The sequence below is a fragment of the Scylla paramamosain genome, chromosome 7, assembly GCF_035594125.1.
Source record: "Scylla paramamosain isolate STU-SP2022 chromosome 7, ASM3559412v1, whole genome shotgun sequence".
NCBI classification, from domain to species: domain Eukaryota; kingdom Metazoa; phylum Arthropoda; class Malacostraca; order Decapoda; family Portunidae; genus Scylla; species Scylla paramamosain.
Window position 1 is genome coordinate 30410616 of NC_087157.1, and position 17500 is coordinate 30428115.

A 17500-nucleotide genomic window follows, 5' to 3' on the forward strand; every position below is an offset into this window, starting at 1 on the left:
ATGATGATGATGATGATGATGATGATGATGATGATGATGATGATAAGACGATGACGACAGAGACATCAAGAAGAAAAAGAACAACAACAACAACAACAGCAACAACAACACGAGCGGCCCTCACACAGGAACACACTCGTGCACATCTCACAGGTGCTGTTTCCCCGCTCATGAATGTCTTGCCCCGCCTATTGCTTGGTGGTGCGAGAGGATAAGAAAAGACTAAATTAACTTCCTCTTCTCTTTTTCTAAGCGTCACTGAAACAATTACTTCCGGTGCTGTCAATATTAACACAGGGCGACCATAGCAGTGGAAGGGTGAAGCCATAAGAAATAACTCAATATCATTAAAACAGAAAAAGAAAGTTAAATAATTCTGAAACATCACGCCTCTGCCCAACTCCTTAATTTGGCACGTAAAAAATTTCATTAATTCTAGTATTACTTATCCGAATGCATTACGGCGGCAAAAAAAGTGTCTAGAATAAAATTACGTTCGTCACATTTGTAGCGACAAAGTAATTGCATGTTAATTCAATAAATGTATGCGTAGTTTCGCGCAGGGATTCCTATAAAAATAAATATTTTCACACGTACCCACGGTAATTTTCTGACGTGTAAATGTACAGAAAAACGAACTGTTGCGCAGTACAAAGCAAAACTCTACGGAGCGTGAAGGAAACGTCTGTGTATCTGGTATTTTTGCTAATACACATCGCAACAACAAAGTAAAAAAAAAAAAAAAAAACGTGAAAATACAGATCAATTACAGGCGGTTTGTTCAGTGTTGAGCAGGGATCAACATGCAGCCTTTTCTGTGTTTTATGAGAACATCATAAAACATTTTAGACTATCACCCAAATCCATAAATTTAATCTTACACCTTGCACGCTTACCCCAAATAAAGACTGATTGAATGAGTGGACTCGCTGACTGACTCACCCACTCACTCACTGCCTGATTGGACTAGAAGAAAAAGGAGGAGGAAGAGAACAAGAACAACAAAAACAAAAACAAAGAAAACAAGAACAAGAACAAGAACATGATGATGATAATGATATACAAAAACAAAAGCAAACAAGGAATATCAAGTCTTGAAACACATAGGAAGGAAACACTACCACTTCCTCGCAACACAGCTGAGTCTCGTCCGGTGTTAAGTAATTTGTGTTTAGAGCAAATCATTACTTAACCCTTTCACTGCTATCTGGCACATCTTTCACTTATCACTAACCATTCTGAGACATATTTTCTTCTTCTGCAGCCACCTCCAAACATTGCACTGGCTATAAATTGCAAAATCTATTTTTTTTTTATTCCCCTTCTGTCTTGTAGATGCTTATAAGACTCCATACTGTTGCATATCGCACAGAAAGAGTTAATTAAGGGACAGGGTAAGGTGTGTAACAAGACAGCGAGGCCAGATGTGTTGTATAATATGACAACGATATCACAGATTGGACAGGAGGCAGAGTGCAAGGCAAGAAGAACTGAAGATCTATACTTTTTTTTTTTTCATTTTTGAGTAACAAGACAGGAAAAATTAAAGATGAGCATATTAATAGGGGCATCGTAAGCATGTCATCTTGGAAGACAAAGCAAGAGAGGACAGACTCGGGTGGTTAATTCATGTGCAGAGGAGAAATCTGGAAGTGGGGTGGAGAATGCTGGAAATGGAGAGAGAAAGAGAGGAGGGCAAAGGTTTATGGGCGCACTGAGGGAAGACTTGTGGATGGTGGTGTAACAGAAGGCGCACACATTCACGTAGAGGAGAGTGACCGTCTGTGGCGATCCCTAACATGAACGACCCAAGAAAGGAAGACACTGTAAAACGAAATCAACTTTTCCTACCTCAGATCGGCGTCAACAAGTTAATTCATTAAAATATTCAACAGACGAAACGATGATTTGTAATCTAATTATGCTGACTCGCCGCCTCCTCCTCCTACTCCTCCCTCTCCTCCAATCTTATCGTTATTTCTTATTTTCTTGTTTGTGTTTTTGCTTCGTCCACTACCACTAATTACATCTCCTCTTCCCCTTTTTACGCGTCCTCCTCCTCCTCCTCCTCCTCCTCCTTCTCCTCGTCTCCCTGGTCCATTCTTCTTTTCTTTCCATTTTTCCACTTCCTCTTCCTTATGGTCTTCAATATCTTTTATCTTTTTCTTTACCTTTCTTCTCCTGTCTCCTCTTCCTCCTCCGCCTCCTCTTGCACCACTCCAGCAGTTAGTCCACCTCCACCATCTCATCTTCACCCTACGAGTGGACACAAAGAAAAAGAAATGCCTTGCTTTTAACGCGCCCCGCACTTTACCCAACAAGACTGTATTAGTATATGTTCTTTACGTTTCTCCACCATTTTCTCACGTCCATTTCCAGCCTCTTGACGATTACATCCGATATTTTGCACCCGAACATCTCGCTCCGTTCTTTCGTCATGCCGCTGCGTTACCCAAGGCACCTCTGACATTAGGGGGACCTTACACGCTGCGGTTGAGGACGTACTGGAGTGGAAGCAAGACTAAAGGACTGGGAGATGCAAGGATGAAGGGTAGAGAGAGAGAGAGAGAGAGAGAGAGAGAGAGAGAGAGAGAGAGAGAGAGAGAGAGAGAGAGAGAGAGAGAGAGAGAGAGAGAGAGAGAGAGAGAGAGAGAGAGAGAGAGAGAGAGAGCACCACTAATCACACTAACCAAAACTCTCATTTTTTGTCCTTTCCCACCTCCTCTCCTCATTCTCATCCTCATCCTCCCATTCCCCCACCTCCCCTCTCCATCCCCCGGCAGGTTTCTACCTCTACATGCTGGTGGTCAAAACGTTCTCGGTTGAAAACATCAAATTGAGAGTCTACACGCTCATAGGATGGGGTGAGTCTTTCCTTGTCTTGTTCCTGATGTGTGTGTGTGTGTGTGTGTGTGTGTGTGTGTGTGTGTGTGTGTGTGTGTGTGTGTGTGTGTGTGTGTGTGTGTGTGTGTGTGTGTGTGTGTGTGTGTGTGTGTGTGTGTGTGTTCAGTGTTGTTATGATTCCAAGTGTAGGATTTCTAGTCCTTGTCTTTTTTTTTTTTTTTTTTTTTGTCTGAGGAGTAATGGAAACTTCATCAGTCAAATGGTATACGTTTAGCTCACAAGTAATTAACACACACACACACACACACACACACACACACACACACACACACACACACACACACACACACACACACACATTTATTTACCTCTGATCAGACAGTGTATGCTTGCTTTGTCGCAGTAATTAATTCCCCCAACACATCCATCGCTTTCGCCTGTTTGTTATATCAGTCCATTTCTAAACTTTTCCGTCTTTAATTATCTGGTTATTTATTTATTTATTTATATATATATATATATATATATATATATATATATATATATATATATATATATATATATATATATATATATATATATATATATTAGAGGAGTAGAGTGAAGTGAGAGACATATTTAACTCAACATGTTCACTTGGCACGATACACTACAGTACAGCAGAGGTCCTGGATCCACTCGGGCTAATGATGACTCGACCTTTAATTTTCAATATGTCAGACAATCTTAAAGGGAATTATGTGACTACTACTACTACTACTACTACTACTACTGCTACTACTACTACTACTGCTACTACTACTACTACTGCTAATAATAATAATAATAATAATAATAATAATAATAATAATAATAATAATAATAATAATAATAATAATAATAATAATAATAAATAAATAAATAAATAAATAAATAAATAAATAAACACCACAAATCAACAATTGAACTTCTTTCTATACTTTCTGGATAAGCAGAGCAGGCCTTTAATGCCTCAAGAACTCAATTCCCTCGCCTCTCTACTACACCTCACTTCCCAAACGACTCTCCCCCAGCTCCTCAAATAACACTCAGCTGTCCACCAAACACTCTGGCTTTCACTCTACTTAATATTTACATTTCGACTCTCTCTCTCTCTCTCTCTCTCTCTCTCTCTCTCTCTCTCTCTCTCTCTCTCTCTCTCTCTCTCTCTCTCTCTCTCTGTCAGGTGCTGGCTGGGAACATAGTTTCACCCGCTAGAGTATACGCCAAACCGGTGTGAGGAGAAAGCTCTGTTCACACAACTGTATTTAATTATCCAGTAAAAATCTTCCCGTCTCATCAACTCCCCTCCTTTAATTGTCTTGATTCTCGCGCCACACTGCATCGCTGTAATTACTGCGACGTTATTTTCATGCTTACTGTTTTTCTTAACTTGTTAATTACATCTTCTGGAATCCAAAAGTGGCGACCCTCCACGTTACTTTCTACGGCTCTTCACCCTCATCCCTTTTCTGTCACATTATCCCTGCATGAATCAACAAGGATCTTCCCTCTTTCATTCTTTTCACTCGTAAGATTATAGAACATTCTGCCTTTCCTGCTTTGCTACCTACCCGGGACCGATACCCTTGATTTTAAGAGCAGTGTATCAAGGCGCCTCAGCAAACAAACGGGCTCTCCAATTAGAATTTTCTCATTACAAACCTTTTTTTTTCTTTTTTCTGAGAGGCTATTAAGCGAGTTCACCCATTTACTGACCTACTTCCCAGACCTTAGCCAGCCTCTTGCATGTGTGAAATTAACCTTCCCAGCTCTTAGCCAGCATCTCGCATGTGTGAAATTAAGGAAAGAATTAAATTTCTCCCACCTTTAGGAACACGGATGCCTCCTTCACCCACATCTTCCTCAGTGACACTTGGCGGGGCGGGGTTTAGCAGACTTTGGAGTTTGCCACTGCGGAGACTGACACACTGCACTTCTGTAAATGTAGGAAACAAACACTGAAACAAAAATAAGTGATGTGACATTTGAAGCACTGAGAGAGAGAGAGAGAGAGAGAGAGAGAGAGAGAGAGAGAGAGAGAGAGAGAGAGAGAGAGAGAGAGAGAGAGAGAGAGAGAGAGAGAGAGAGAATCAGTCCCCCAGATAAAAGGAAATGCGTGCACACATATGAATACTTCACGCTGATATTCACAAGCAGGAAATTTATTACTATTTTTCGATTATTCGGCGATAGACATCATTACTATTCAGTGGTGATAACTAACTCTCCGGAGATAAATGAAGGAATTAGTACTCATCCGTATATGTGTGTGTGTGTGTCACGGCCCATGCTAACAATAGATCCGTAGCGAATGAAGGTTATCAACTACAAGATTTCGCTGTTAACTCCTCCTCCTCCTCCTCCTCCTCCTCCTCCTCCTCCTCCTCCTCCTCCTCCTCCTCAACTAGCAGCGCCAGCAAGAACCATTTCCCAGAGCCAGCCACACAAATACTCGTGACGGCGCACATTACCCTCTTCATTAAGTCCTGAGTGCTGCTTCCCTTGGACATTAGCGTACAGAAATACACAACTGCTGCCACAGGAGACGCTTCTTTGTTAGCTATTTACGAGGCACGAGTTCCAATAGTTCCAATCAACTCATTCCCTGGTACGGTGGTTCTTTACAAACATTCAGAGCACTGCTAGAATATTACAGAAGAAAAGAGGAGGTAAATTTTATGCTCCTCTGGTGACAGAAAAAATAAGAGGTTCTACAATAAGTGTTTAAATGATTGTCCTCACCGTAGTGCGAGTGTGGCAATGTAAAAGATCCACTGTTTGTAAAGAAAGATTTAAGACAGTGCATCTGTTGAGAAGTCAGGAAGTTAATGCTGCCATCGAGGCCACTTCGAATCTAAAATCTAGCGTAATAACCTTCGAGTCAACAAACACAGTGGTAATGAGGGTATTTTGGTCCTAAAACCCACGAAACTTGTAACCTAACCAAACTTTCTGCTATGTGAAGTATTAGGATTGCTTTTAGACTATACCAAATATCACTCAATTACCTCAAACTCACTGAAGATAAAAGAGTTGAGAGCATTTCAAAGCTAAACCTTACATTATTTAACAATCGAATGAACTCCCAGTAGATTAAATCATTAAATGTACAGTACTTATAAACCAAATGTAACGTCACTTAATAACTTCATAAACTCTAAGATGATTAAGTAGTTAAAAGATATTTCTTAAATCATATTTCTTAAATCAATCAAACTTTACTCAATCATTTGGCTGCTGACGACACTATCAGACTTATTACTTCATTACAGTAACCGAGGCCAATTTCACATAACCAAAATAAAACTATGGCAACATAAGCTTTGAACTTCTTTATCATTCTTTCCGTCACTGGTGCCTTTGAAAATGACACCTCCAACTTGTGACTGCTGGCCTTACAATTGACGCAGTGGAGTCATGCTCACTGCGTCGTTTTCTTGGAGGGATTCAATAAGTGGGAAGTTAATCATAAGCGTTAGTTTTGCTGGAAAGTTACATTCATGGAAAAATCAACCCAAACAAACAGCTCGAGAACCGCAACTCAACAAACTTTCGTGTTTCCTTAACTCTCCAGTAATTCATAGTCCTGTCATCCACTTCATCTTCTATCACAGTATACATTCCAGAAGTGAAATCATAAATGGTTAAGAAGATTCTACTAAGGTATGATTCAAAATGTTTAAGTCGTTCGACAAATTATGAATAAATAATTGCTGTGCACACTGCCACATCGCCTGTCCCTGTGAGCGTCAAGACCAGAGACCTTGGCTTGGAGGGAAAACACGCACTTCTAATACTGCTACATGATGGCTTGAGCGCTCTCTCTCTCTCTCTCTCTCTCTCTCTCTCTCTCTCTCTCTCTCTCTCTCTCTCTCTCTCTCTCTCTCTCTCTCTCTCTCGGATGGTAAACAACAACGCCCACTCCCTCCCACACACACACACACACACACACACACACACACACACACACACACACACACACACACACACACACACACACAACGTTCCACTCCTTGACCAGTAATCAAATTTTAAAGACTACTGCATTAAGAGTAATCAAATTTCAAAAGTTACTGCATTAAGACACACTACCGTCTGATCTCTATCGTTTCTGAAACAGTAAAGAAGGATCTAGTAGTCTACTCAGCCTTACAAGCCAATACTCTAGGTTTTCAGGAGTCCGGTCAATGATACAAACTGAGTAAAGTAATAAAAAAAAAAAAAAGCTCATTCACGATGCTGTTCCCCCCGCCAAAAAAAAAAAAAATAAATAAATAAATAAAATAAATAAATAAATAAATAAAATTCAGGAAAAGTATGTAAATGAAAAGTGGCAGTTTAGTTTCTGCAGCGTCCTGATGCTTCCCTCTTGAAACAGTTCACATTGAATCTCATACAAAACTATTCATAAATTATTTAATCATTTAGTAACCCCTAAGCTAAATAAACCCTCTTCAACATCCAACACCTCTACACGTTTGTCTTTTCCTAAAAATCTGAACTTTGAATTTTCCGCATTTTACGTAAATCTTTCACAATAAGCTTCCGTAAAGTAATCTTGCGTATCCTGAATCCATCATTTCTTGTTCCTCTTCCCACCGCCGGTTCTATGCCCTGCCACGGAAGAAGCACAACTCGGGAGCTCACAGACGCAATACTTCTACACCGAGGGTCAGTCGAAGGACACTCGTCTCGTCAACTTCCTTTCTCGGACCAACTGCCTTCACTGTCTCACAACCTCGTTATCTTTTACAGTTACTTTTATGCTTATTGCTCTTGTGATGGTCCCTAACTGTGAGTCTCCCCTCCATCCTTCGCCTCACTGCCCTAGACTGCCTATCCTACCTCTCGTTCTTCCTTTTCTCTTGCTACCAAGGTCTGTATCCTCAAATGTTTTAGCGCTTTATCTGGACAGCTAAGCTCACACTGCAGGGATGTTCTTGTAAGCTCCTAGGGCATTTGTATGATCCTTGATGCTTTGACAAGGGATTCTGCACTATCAATAGGACAAGCACCCCATGAGAATCTGAATATCCATCTCTGCAGTTTTTTAAAACATTCTTTACGAGAATAAAACGCTATAAGACCATGGGCCTGAAGCAAAAAAATAGCCAGTGTATTCAGCTCTTCGTTCTGTGGTGTGCTAAACTTCGGGACAAACTATCTCACTGTTATTCCGCCTTCCCAAGAGCTACACGCCTCTGGAAGATGAGCACCACGACACGTCAGGAACAAAAAGTTTCATTAGTTTATTTTTTTATTTATTTATCTTCTTTTTATTTGGCCAAATCACCTTCCTTTGTTGGCTTTAAATATCCTTTTTTGATGCAAACACAGACAAACACAGTCACAAATAAGTAGTTTAATAAATATAGAAAAATAATGACAATGATGATTATGATAATGATAACAACAACAACCACAACAACAACAAGTCGACGACGACGACAACAACAACAACAACAACAACAACAACAACAACAACAACAAAGGCTAGGTGTTTCGAAAATCTAAACAAATTCCGCCTGGCGAACATAAGCAAGCACTCACGCCTGAGATGGCCTGCAGGCGGGGGAAGCGGAGCGAGCAAAGAGCATCCATTAACTCAAACTGCATTAAAAAGAAGAAAAAAAAAATGCTATACAGAGACGGGACAGTGCGGGCTTACGTAAGATCATATACACTAAAATTCATGGACGGACGGACGGACGGACGGACGGACGGACGGACGGACACACACACACACACACACACACACACACACACACACACACACACACACACACACACACACACACACACACACACACACACATACACTAACGTTCTCGCCTTCCTTCAGGTGTTCCGGTTCCCATAATGGCGCTCTGGGTCATACTTAAGTCCCAGCTTGCCGTCAGCCATGTGAGTATAAATGCTGATCTCTCTCTCTCTCTCTCTCTCTCTCTCTCTCTCTCTCTCTCTCTCTCTCTCTCTCTCTCCATCCCTCGTCTCATTTTTCATCTTGTATGTGAAACTGACCAGAAATATTATGTTTACTGATGTTTCCTTTCTTCTCCCTCCGTTTATTTATTTATTTATTCATTTTTATTATTGGTGTGTCGTGAAAGCAATTTTTTTTATTTCTGTCTTTCCTGTAATATCGTTCACGTCTGTGTGTCTGCCTGCCTGCCTGCCTATCACTGCGTTTCTTCTTCGTATCTTGGAAGTAAAATGGCGGAATTCAATTTTCTGTCCCCTATTTTTATCCTCCGCAAGTTTCCCTCCTTCACTCCATCACTCTCTCTTACCCCTCTGCCAATCACTCTTTCTCTTCCACTATACCTTCCTCCCACGTTCTCCACCTCCACCCTCTCCCCTTCCATCCCTGCCTCCTTCAGTGCTGCCTTTTCATCTTCCCTACCCAATCCATCTTCTCTTCTTGTCGAATTCTCTTCCCAACTCTTTCTCCTCCACTCTCTCCTTCACTCACTCATTCGCTCACTCGTACATTGCCCCACTCTAGACTTCGTGTCTTCCTCAGTCTTCTAATCTTGTATCCTGTTTCCTGCTCGACTTATCTCCCAGTAAATTGTATTCCTTCTCTTTTCCTTCTTTCTCTCCTTTCTTCTATATATATTCTTTTTTTTTCTTTCCGTGTTGAATATAAAAATTGCATCTCTCTCTCTTTCTCTCTGTATCAAAATTCACCCCAATACTTCGCAAAATCCCTCCATTGCAACACCCCCTCCTGTACTTCCTGTTATTGTCTTTTCACTTCCTTATTTTTCTGTCTCTCCCCTCCTCTCAACTTGCTGCCTCGCCGCCCTCTATCACAGGCTGGCAGGTGGAGTTGTTGCCCGCCCACTCACTGCCCCTATCCCTGACCATCTGCCCCGCATACTAGTGCAGGTGGGCTTCTAATTCAATCATGAAGGGGGTGTACGTACATTGCCTCCTGGAATGCTCTTAAATTTCACCTCACGAATCTCATTTTTTCTGGTACATACATACATACATACATACTTTTCATATGGTATTAAATCGTTTATCAGTTATTATTCTGTTGCATGCACTGTCCTTTCCTCTTACACACACACACACACACACACACACACACACACACACACACACACACACACACACACACACACCTCATAGATAATATCAAAATTATTCTCTCGTATATCTTTAAAAGTCCCTTCCTTTCATTTATCAACCTTCACAACACCACCTGATGTCACCAACCTTCACTCCATTCACCAACTCACGTAACGCAATCCTGTATCCAGCACGTGCCTGTCTTTCACTTCCACACTGCTGCTAACTTCCTAAACTACCCTTTCGCCGCCTCATTTCAGTCCGTAGTCCCACCTTTTTTTTTTCCCTCCCTTGGCCTGAGTTTCCCTTCTTTTCCTCCCTTGTTGAGTACCCTTTTTTTTTTCCATTCTCAAGTCTTCGTTCTTTTCTTTCCTTGTTCATCCCTCCTTCTTTTCCTCCCTTGCAGATCCCTCCTTTTTTCCTCTTCGTTTTTTCCTTCCTTGTAGAGTCCTCTTTTCCTCCCATGTCCAGTCTTCGTTCTTTTCTCCCGTGTAGAGTCCCCTTTTTTTCCTCCCTTGTCTTGCCCAGATCTCGTTTTTCCCCCTTGTAGAGTCTCCCTTTTTTCCTCCCTTGCCCCGAGTCCCTTTTTTCCTTCCCTTGAGATTAGCATTCTCCAGTCTCTCACGCCACGGCATCGGCAGGAGGGGACGGAGCTGGAGGCGGTAGCGGTGGCGGGGCAGGAGCTTGAGGGCCTCATCAGGACGTGCCCATTGATGCCCGCGAGCCACTTCGACTGGTTACACAAGGTTCCCATTCTCGTGGTGCTCTCCCTCAACCTGCTCTTCCTGGCACGCATCATGTGGGTGAGTGCCCGGTGTGTGTGTGTGTGTGTGTGTGTGTGTGTGTGTGTGTGTGTGTGTGTGTGTGTGTGTGTGTGTGTGTGTGTGTGTGTGTGTGTGTGTGTGTGTGTGTGTGTGACAGCAGCAGCACATCCCATTACAACACGCTTTCAACAGGTGCAGTAAAGATTATTCATCCCAATTTTAGTTCAAAGTACCTCGTCTGTGCCGATTCCGACTGACAGATAGACAGACAGACAGACAGACAGACAGACAGACAGACAGACAGACAGACTAAAAGAGAGACTGACAAACGGAAAAAATAAAAAACGTAACCAAAAAGATGGGGAGATAGACGGTAAAAAATACAATAGACAAATATAAAAGGAGAACCCTCCCCACACACGCAGAAAATAAAAACAAAAAAAAGAAAAACGAGAATAGGTGACAAAAGCGACACATAGAAAGTGTGGACATATTATACGAAACATACACTTCTTCCCCCGACAACCACCACACCACACTACACCACACCTACTCCACACTCACCTTGTCCCCTCACCTGTCACACTCCCCACCACACACCCCTTCCACTCCTCCCACACGCTCACCAGCACGCCGCCGTCCCTCCCCGCCAGGTCCTCATCACCAAGCTGCGGTCAGCCAACACGGTGGAGACACAGAGGTCCCGCAAGGCCACCAAGGCGCTGCTGGTGCTCATTCCGCTGCTGGGCCTCACCTACATGCTGCTCATCGCCCTGCCGCAGGAGCTGGAGCACGTGCGGGCCGTCCTTCTCTCCACGCAGGTAAGTACTGGGATATGCTTCTCACTTATTCATCTATTCGCTTCACTTATTCATTCATAAAGCATAGAATTCACTCTTAAGTCACTCTTTCATTCATACACCCCGCCTACCTCTGCTCGCTCACTCCTTCACTCATAAACTATCCAGCTCACTCTCATCAAGTCACAATCACTCTATATCACACTTACTCATTCACTTACTAATATCTAACTCCCCAGTTGAGTCACTCATTAAAAGCATCTCATTAATTCATTCAGTTACAAAGCATTGCATTTACTTATTCACTCACACTCCTTCATACACTAAACAATCGTTCAGTCTCTCTCTAACTGTTCATTCATCCACTCTCAACGCTCGCTCACTCACGCACTGCACATCATACACAAGCCTTTACATTATTTCATCCTTTACTGAACACCGTGAAATATGTCACCGTTAAAACAAGCGAATAAATTAACAAAAAAATCCATTTCATGTCTAGCTCTTACTAATAACCTCTATCTGAGCAACTCTCTCTCTCTCTCTCTCTCTCTCTCTCTCTCTCTCTCTCTCTCTCTCTCTCTCTCTCTCTCTCTCTCTAAGCCCGCAACACAAAAGCTAATCTGACGTTAATCCTAAATCCTCCAAAGCCCATCTTTAACCCTTCCCTTCCCTTCTTATCGCCACTCCCCATCTCGCCCCTCGACTCCCTTCCTTGACCTTACCTGAAGTCACGCCCCGGAAAGGTCACAAAGGTCACCATGTTCACTTCCTTTCACCCCTTCCGTTTTTTTTTTTTTTTTTCCTTGCTCGCTGCTCCATCCCCGCCTCGCCACACCCGATTTTCAGCACGCCCCAATTAAAAATCCAATGCTGAGTCCGGCTGTCGATAGAGTAAAAGTGTGTGTGTGTGTGTGTGTGTGTGTGTGTGTGTGTGTGTGTGTGTGTGTGTGTGTGTGTGTGTGTGTGTGTGTGTGTGTGTGTGTGTGTGTGTGTGTGTGTGTGTTTGGCACAGCGCACAATACTACAAACCATCTCTCTATCGGCAATCATTTTGTCCTTACTTCTTTTTCTTCGTCATCCTCTTTCTCTTCCTCGTCATCATCATCATCATCATCATCATTACCATTACTAACCTCCTCCTTCCCCTTGGATAACCTCCCCTCCTCACTGTATGCAAGATAGCCTAGCCTCACAAACACCCCAGCAAGGAGCAAAAGGGTTACTAAAATTTGTTCTTCCTTTGTACTTCTAATCTATTTTATAACCATTTTCCCACACGATTAACCAATGACTAACCATCCCTAGCTCCCCTCCCACCCTCGACTAACAATCCTGCCACGCTAATCACCTTCCTCATCATGGTACATCACCCTCTCCCCTCATAGACGCCCTGTGACTTCGCTGTTGCGGTGTGTAACCATCCTCTTCTAAGAACAGACACCGTGCTGCATATTCCCTCTCCCATCACCAATCTTGCAATATAAAGCACGATCTTTCGCTTTCTCTCCCATCCACTACCTTCTATCACAGTACGAGATGTCACCTCTACCGCCCCAATGCAGGAACAAATCAACATAAAAAAACAGCATAAGAAAATGTTATATGGTTAAGGATAAGAAGACCTTTTTCTTCCACGTTTTGTTCTCTCATAAAAGATTAATTCATTAGCCTGCGGTATGATTGACTGTGTTCACAAAATGCAGAATCCTCGTTAAACTGTCGCCACAAATACCCATCAATTCCCCAGTAACCTCAATAAGACCCTTCTAAAAACAGCTAAGGTGAGACGTCGAAACCGGACCTAAATTATCAGTTTAGGCATTTCATGAGATTATTCGATAACCATAAAGTATATATCATTATTCAACTGCTATTTGTCCTGGTTCAAAATTTATGAAAAGAAATATTTTTCCTATACCTTTTTTTTTTTTTCAGACATCTATTTGAAAGCCATTAATTTCTCGAGTACCCTTTCCTCCACCGCCACCTCATGCCACATCACCATGCCACCCCTGCCCCCATCCCGTCCCCTCCCGCCACTCTCGAGGCCTCAAAGTTATAATGGCGCATAATGCTGCAATTTTAACCACCACGGGACCAATTCCAAACTGCAGTGCTGCTGCCATTAGTCACACCGCGCCAGCCCGTCACTGCCACACGACACTGCGTTTGCTTTGCATGAAATGACTCTGGAATTACTACACAATAACAATTATTAATACTTCTACTACTACTACTACTACTACTATTACTACTACTGCCACCACTACCACCACCACTTCTACTACTACTACTACTACTACTACTCACTGGAGGAGGCAGTAGACACCTGCCGAAACGATAATTACTCCCAGTGAGGTCTAAAGCACTGTTCAGGGGGTGCTGTGAACTTATCATTAAACCCAGCTGTGACCTCACTGAACGTTTCCCTTTGTGTCTCACAACACAAGGGGTAGTCACAGCCTGCCCTCTAAAGACAACTCTCTTCCTCCACACAAAACTACAAGCACCTAATAACACACACACCCTTCACTCCAAAAATTTTAAAATCATGGCGACTCCTACACCAGCCTCGGAGTCCCCATCTGGGGAGGGGACCATAAATGTCCCCAGGTCGGACTGCCTTTCCGTCGACGACCCTAAGTGTCTTGACACCCCCCTCAACTTTTTCTTCATTAACTTCTGCAACATTCGCGGTCTAAGATCTAATTTTCAATCTGTAGAACACCACCTCTCCTCTTCTAAACCTCATCTTCTTTTCCTCACTGAAACTCAGGTGTCTGAGGCAACTGACAGTAGCCCCTTTTCTGTTCCCTCCTACTTTCTCTATCCTCATTTTCGATCCAAAGCTGGATGCTGCGTTTATGTGCGCAATGACTTAACCTGCTCTCGTGCCCACGCTCTTGAATCTTCCGAGTTTTCCACCATCTGGCTACGACTACAGAGTCATTCTCATACTAAATTTATCTGTGCTGTATACCTCTCTCCTAACTCCTCTGACTATAAGAAATTCTTTGACTACTTAACTTCCAAAGTGGAGCACATTCTGACCCTCTTCCCTTTTGCAGAGATCTCCATTCTTGGAGACTTCAATGTTCACCACCAGCTTTGGCTTTCCTCTCCCTTCACTGACCATCCTGGTGAACTAGCCTACAACTTTGCTATCCTCCATGACCTAGAGCAATTGGTGCAACACCCTACTCGTATTCCTGACCGTCTTGGAGATACGCCCAACATTCTTGACCTTTTCCTGACCTCTAATCCTTCTGCTTATGCTGTCACCCTTTCTTCTCCGTTGGGCTCCTCCGATCACAATCTCATATCTTTATCTTGTCCTATCACTCCAATCCCTCCTCAGGATCCCCCTAAGCGAAGGTGCCTCTGGCGTTTTGCCTCTGCTAGTTGGGGGGACCTGAGGCGGTATTTGCTGATTTTCCTTGGAATGACTACTGCTTCCGTGTCAGAGACCCGTCTTTGTGTGCTGAGCGCATAACAGAGGTGTTAGTGTCTGGCATGGAGGCGTACATTCCTCACTCTTTTCTCGTCCTAAACCTTCTAAACCTTGGTTTAACACAGCTTGTTCTCGTGCTATACATGATAGAGAGGTGGCCCACAAAAGGTACTTAAGCCTTCCTTCACCAGAATCTCATGCACTTTATATTTCTGCCCGGAACCATGCCAAGTCTGTTCTCCAACTAGCCAAAAACTCCTTCATTAACAGAAAATGTCAAAACCTTTCAAGATCTAACTCCCCTCGTGATTTCTGGCATCTAGCCAAAAATATCTCCAATAACTTTGCTTCTTCTTCTTTCCCTCCTCTACTTCAACCAGATGGCACCACTGCTATCACATCTATTTCTAAAGCTGAACTCTTTGCTCAAACCTTTGCTAAAAACTCTACCTTGGACGATTCTGGGCTTGTTCCTCCCTCTCCTCCACCCTCTGACTACTTCATGCCTCGTATTAAAATTCTTCGTAATGATGTTTTCCATGCCCTCGCTGGCCTAAACCCTCAGAAGGCTTATGGACCTGATGGGGTCCCTCCTATTGTTCTCCGAAACTGTGCCTCCGTGCTTGCACCTTGCCTAGTCAAACTCTTTCAGCTCTGTCTGTCAACATCTACCTTTCCTTCTTGCTGGAAGTTTGCCTACATTCAACCTGTTCCTAAAAAGGGTGACCGCTCTAATCCCTCAAACTACCGTCCCTATTGCTTTAATTTCCTGCTTATCTAAAGTTTTTGAATCTATCCTCAACAGGAAGATTCTTAAACATCTATCACTTCACAACCTTCTATCTGATCGCCAGTATGGGTTCCGTCAAGGCCGCTCGACTGGTGATCTTCTGGCTTTCCTTACTGAGTCTTGGTCATCCTCTTTTAGAGACTTTGGTGAAACTTTTGCTGTTGCCTTGGACATATCAAAAGCCTTTGATAGAGTCTGGCACAAAGCTTTGATTTCCAAACTACCCTCCTACGGTTTCTATCCTTCTCTCTGTAACTTCATCTCAAGTTTCCTTTCTGACCGTTCTATTGCTGCTGTGGTAGACGGTCACTGTTCTTCTCCTAAATCTATTAACAGTGGTGTTCCTCAGGGTTCTGTCCTGTCACCCACTCTCTTCTTATTATTCATTAATGATCTTCTAAAACAAACTTCTTGTCCTATCCACTCCTATGCTGATGATACCACCCTGCACTTTTCCACGTCTTTTCATAGACGTCCAACCCTTCAGGAGGTAAACATATCACGCAGGGAAGCCACAGAACGCCTGACTTCTGATCTTTCTAAAATTTCTGATTGGGGCAGAGCAAACTTGGTATTGTTCAATGCCTCAAAAACTCAATTCCTCCATCTATCAACTCGACACAATCTTCCAGACAACTATCCCCTCTTCTTCAATGACACTCAACTATCCCCCTCTTCTACACTGAACATCCTCGGTCTGTCCTTTACTTATAATCTGAACTGGAAACTTCACATCTCATCTCTAGCTAAAACAGCTTCCATGAAGTTAGGTGTTCTGAGACGTCTCCGCCAGTTTTTCTCACCCCCGCAGCTGCTAACTCTGTACAAGGGCCTTATCCGTCCATGTATGGAGTATGCTTCACATGTCTGGGGGTTCCCTCATACTGCTGTTCTAGACAGGGTGGAATCAAAAAGCTTTTCGTCTCATCAACTCCTCTCCTCTAACTGACTGTCTTCAGCCTCTCTCTCACCGCCGCAATGTTGCATCTCTAGCTGTCTTCTACCGCTATTTTCATGCTAACTGCTCTTCTGATCTTGCTAACTGCATGCCTCCCCTCCTTCCGCGGCCTCGCTGCACAAGACTTTCTTCTTTCTCTCACTCCTATTCTGTCCACCTCTCTAACGCAAGAGTTAACCAGTATTCTCAATCATTCATCCCTTTCTCTGGTAAACTCTGGAACTCCTTGCCTGCTTCTGTATTTCCACCTTCCTATGACTTGAATTCCTTCAAGAGGGAGGTTTCAAGACACTTATCCACCAATTTTTGACCACTGCTTTGACCCTTTTAGGGACTGGCATTTCAGTGGGCATTTTTTTTATTAGATTTTTGTTGCCCTTGGCCAGTATCCTTCCTACATAAAAAAAAAAAAAAAAAAAAAAAAAACTACTACTACTACTACTAGGACAATTATGACATTATCATCTTTACCATCATCATTAAGACCATAACTGATGCTGCTGCTATTGTTTTTATCAGTAGTAGTAGTAGTAGTAGTAGTAGTAGTAGTAGTAGTAGTAGTAGTAGCAGTAGTAGTAGTAGTAGTAGTAGTAGTAGTAGTAGTAGTAGTAGTAGTAGTAGTAGTAGTAGTAGTAGTAGTAGTAGTATCTAATACTATTAGTACTATTACAACGACCATCACCATCACCATCACCACCACCACCACCACTCCCGCTAACGCCAAATCCAAGATCCCAACACTCCCTACACTCGCTGCATCTTCCTCAGGGCTTCTGGGTGGCGTTATTC

At 42.9% G+C, this 17500-nt stretch overlaps 2 protein-coding genes across 2 annotated transcripts in view; one reads left to right on the forward strand and one right to left on the reverse strand.

Annotated features, from left to right (window-relative positions):
- The window catches only part of LOC135102342 (diuretic hormone receptor-like), a 131120-nt gene that overhangs the window by 93290 nt on the left and 20330 nt on the right, over nucleotides 1-17500 (forward strand). The window contains 5 exon segments of the mRNA XM_064007437.1: nucleotides 2784-2864; nucleotides 8708-8769; nucleotides 10587-10748; nucleotides 11363-11530; nucleotides 17480-17500. The exon segment at nucleotides 17480-17500 is cut by the window's right edge and continues 143 nt beyond it. Of these exon segments, the coding sequence (XP_063863507.1) occupies nucleotides 2784-2864; nucleotides 8708-8769; nucleotides 10587-10748; nucleotides 11363-11530; nucleotides 17480-17500 (494 nt within the window).
- The window catches only part of LOC135102343 (uncharacterized), a 175912-nt gene that overhangs the window by 37349 nt on the left and 121063 nt on the right, over nucleotides 1-17500 (reverse strand). The window contains exon 6 of the transcript XR_010269622.1: nucleotides 4691-4801. The gene's annotated coding sequence lies outside the window, so the exon portion shown is untranslated. The remainder of the gene's footprint in view (nucleotides 1-4690; nucleotides 4802-17500) is intronic.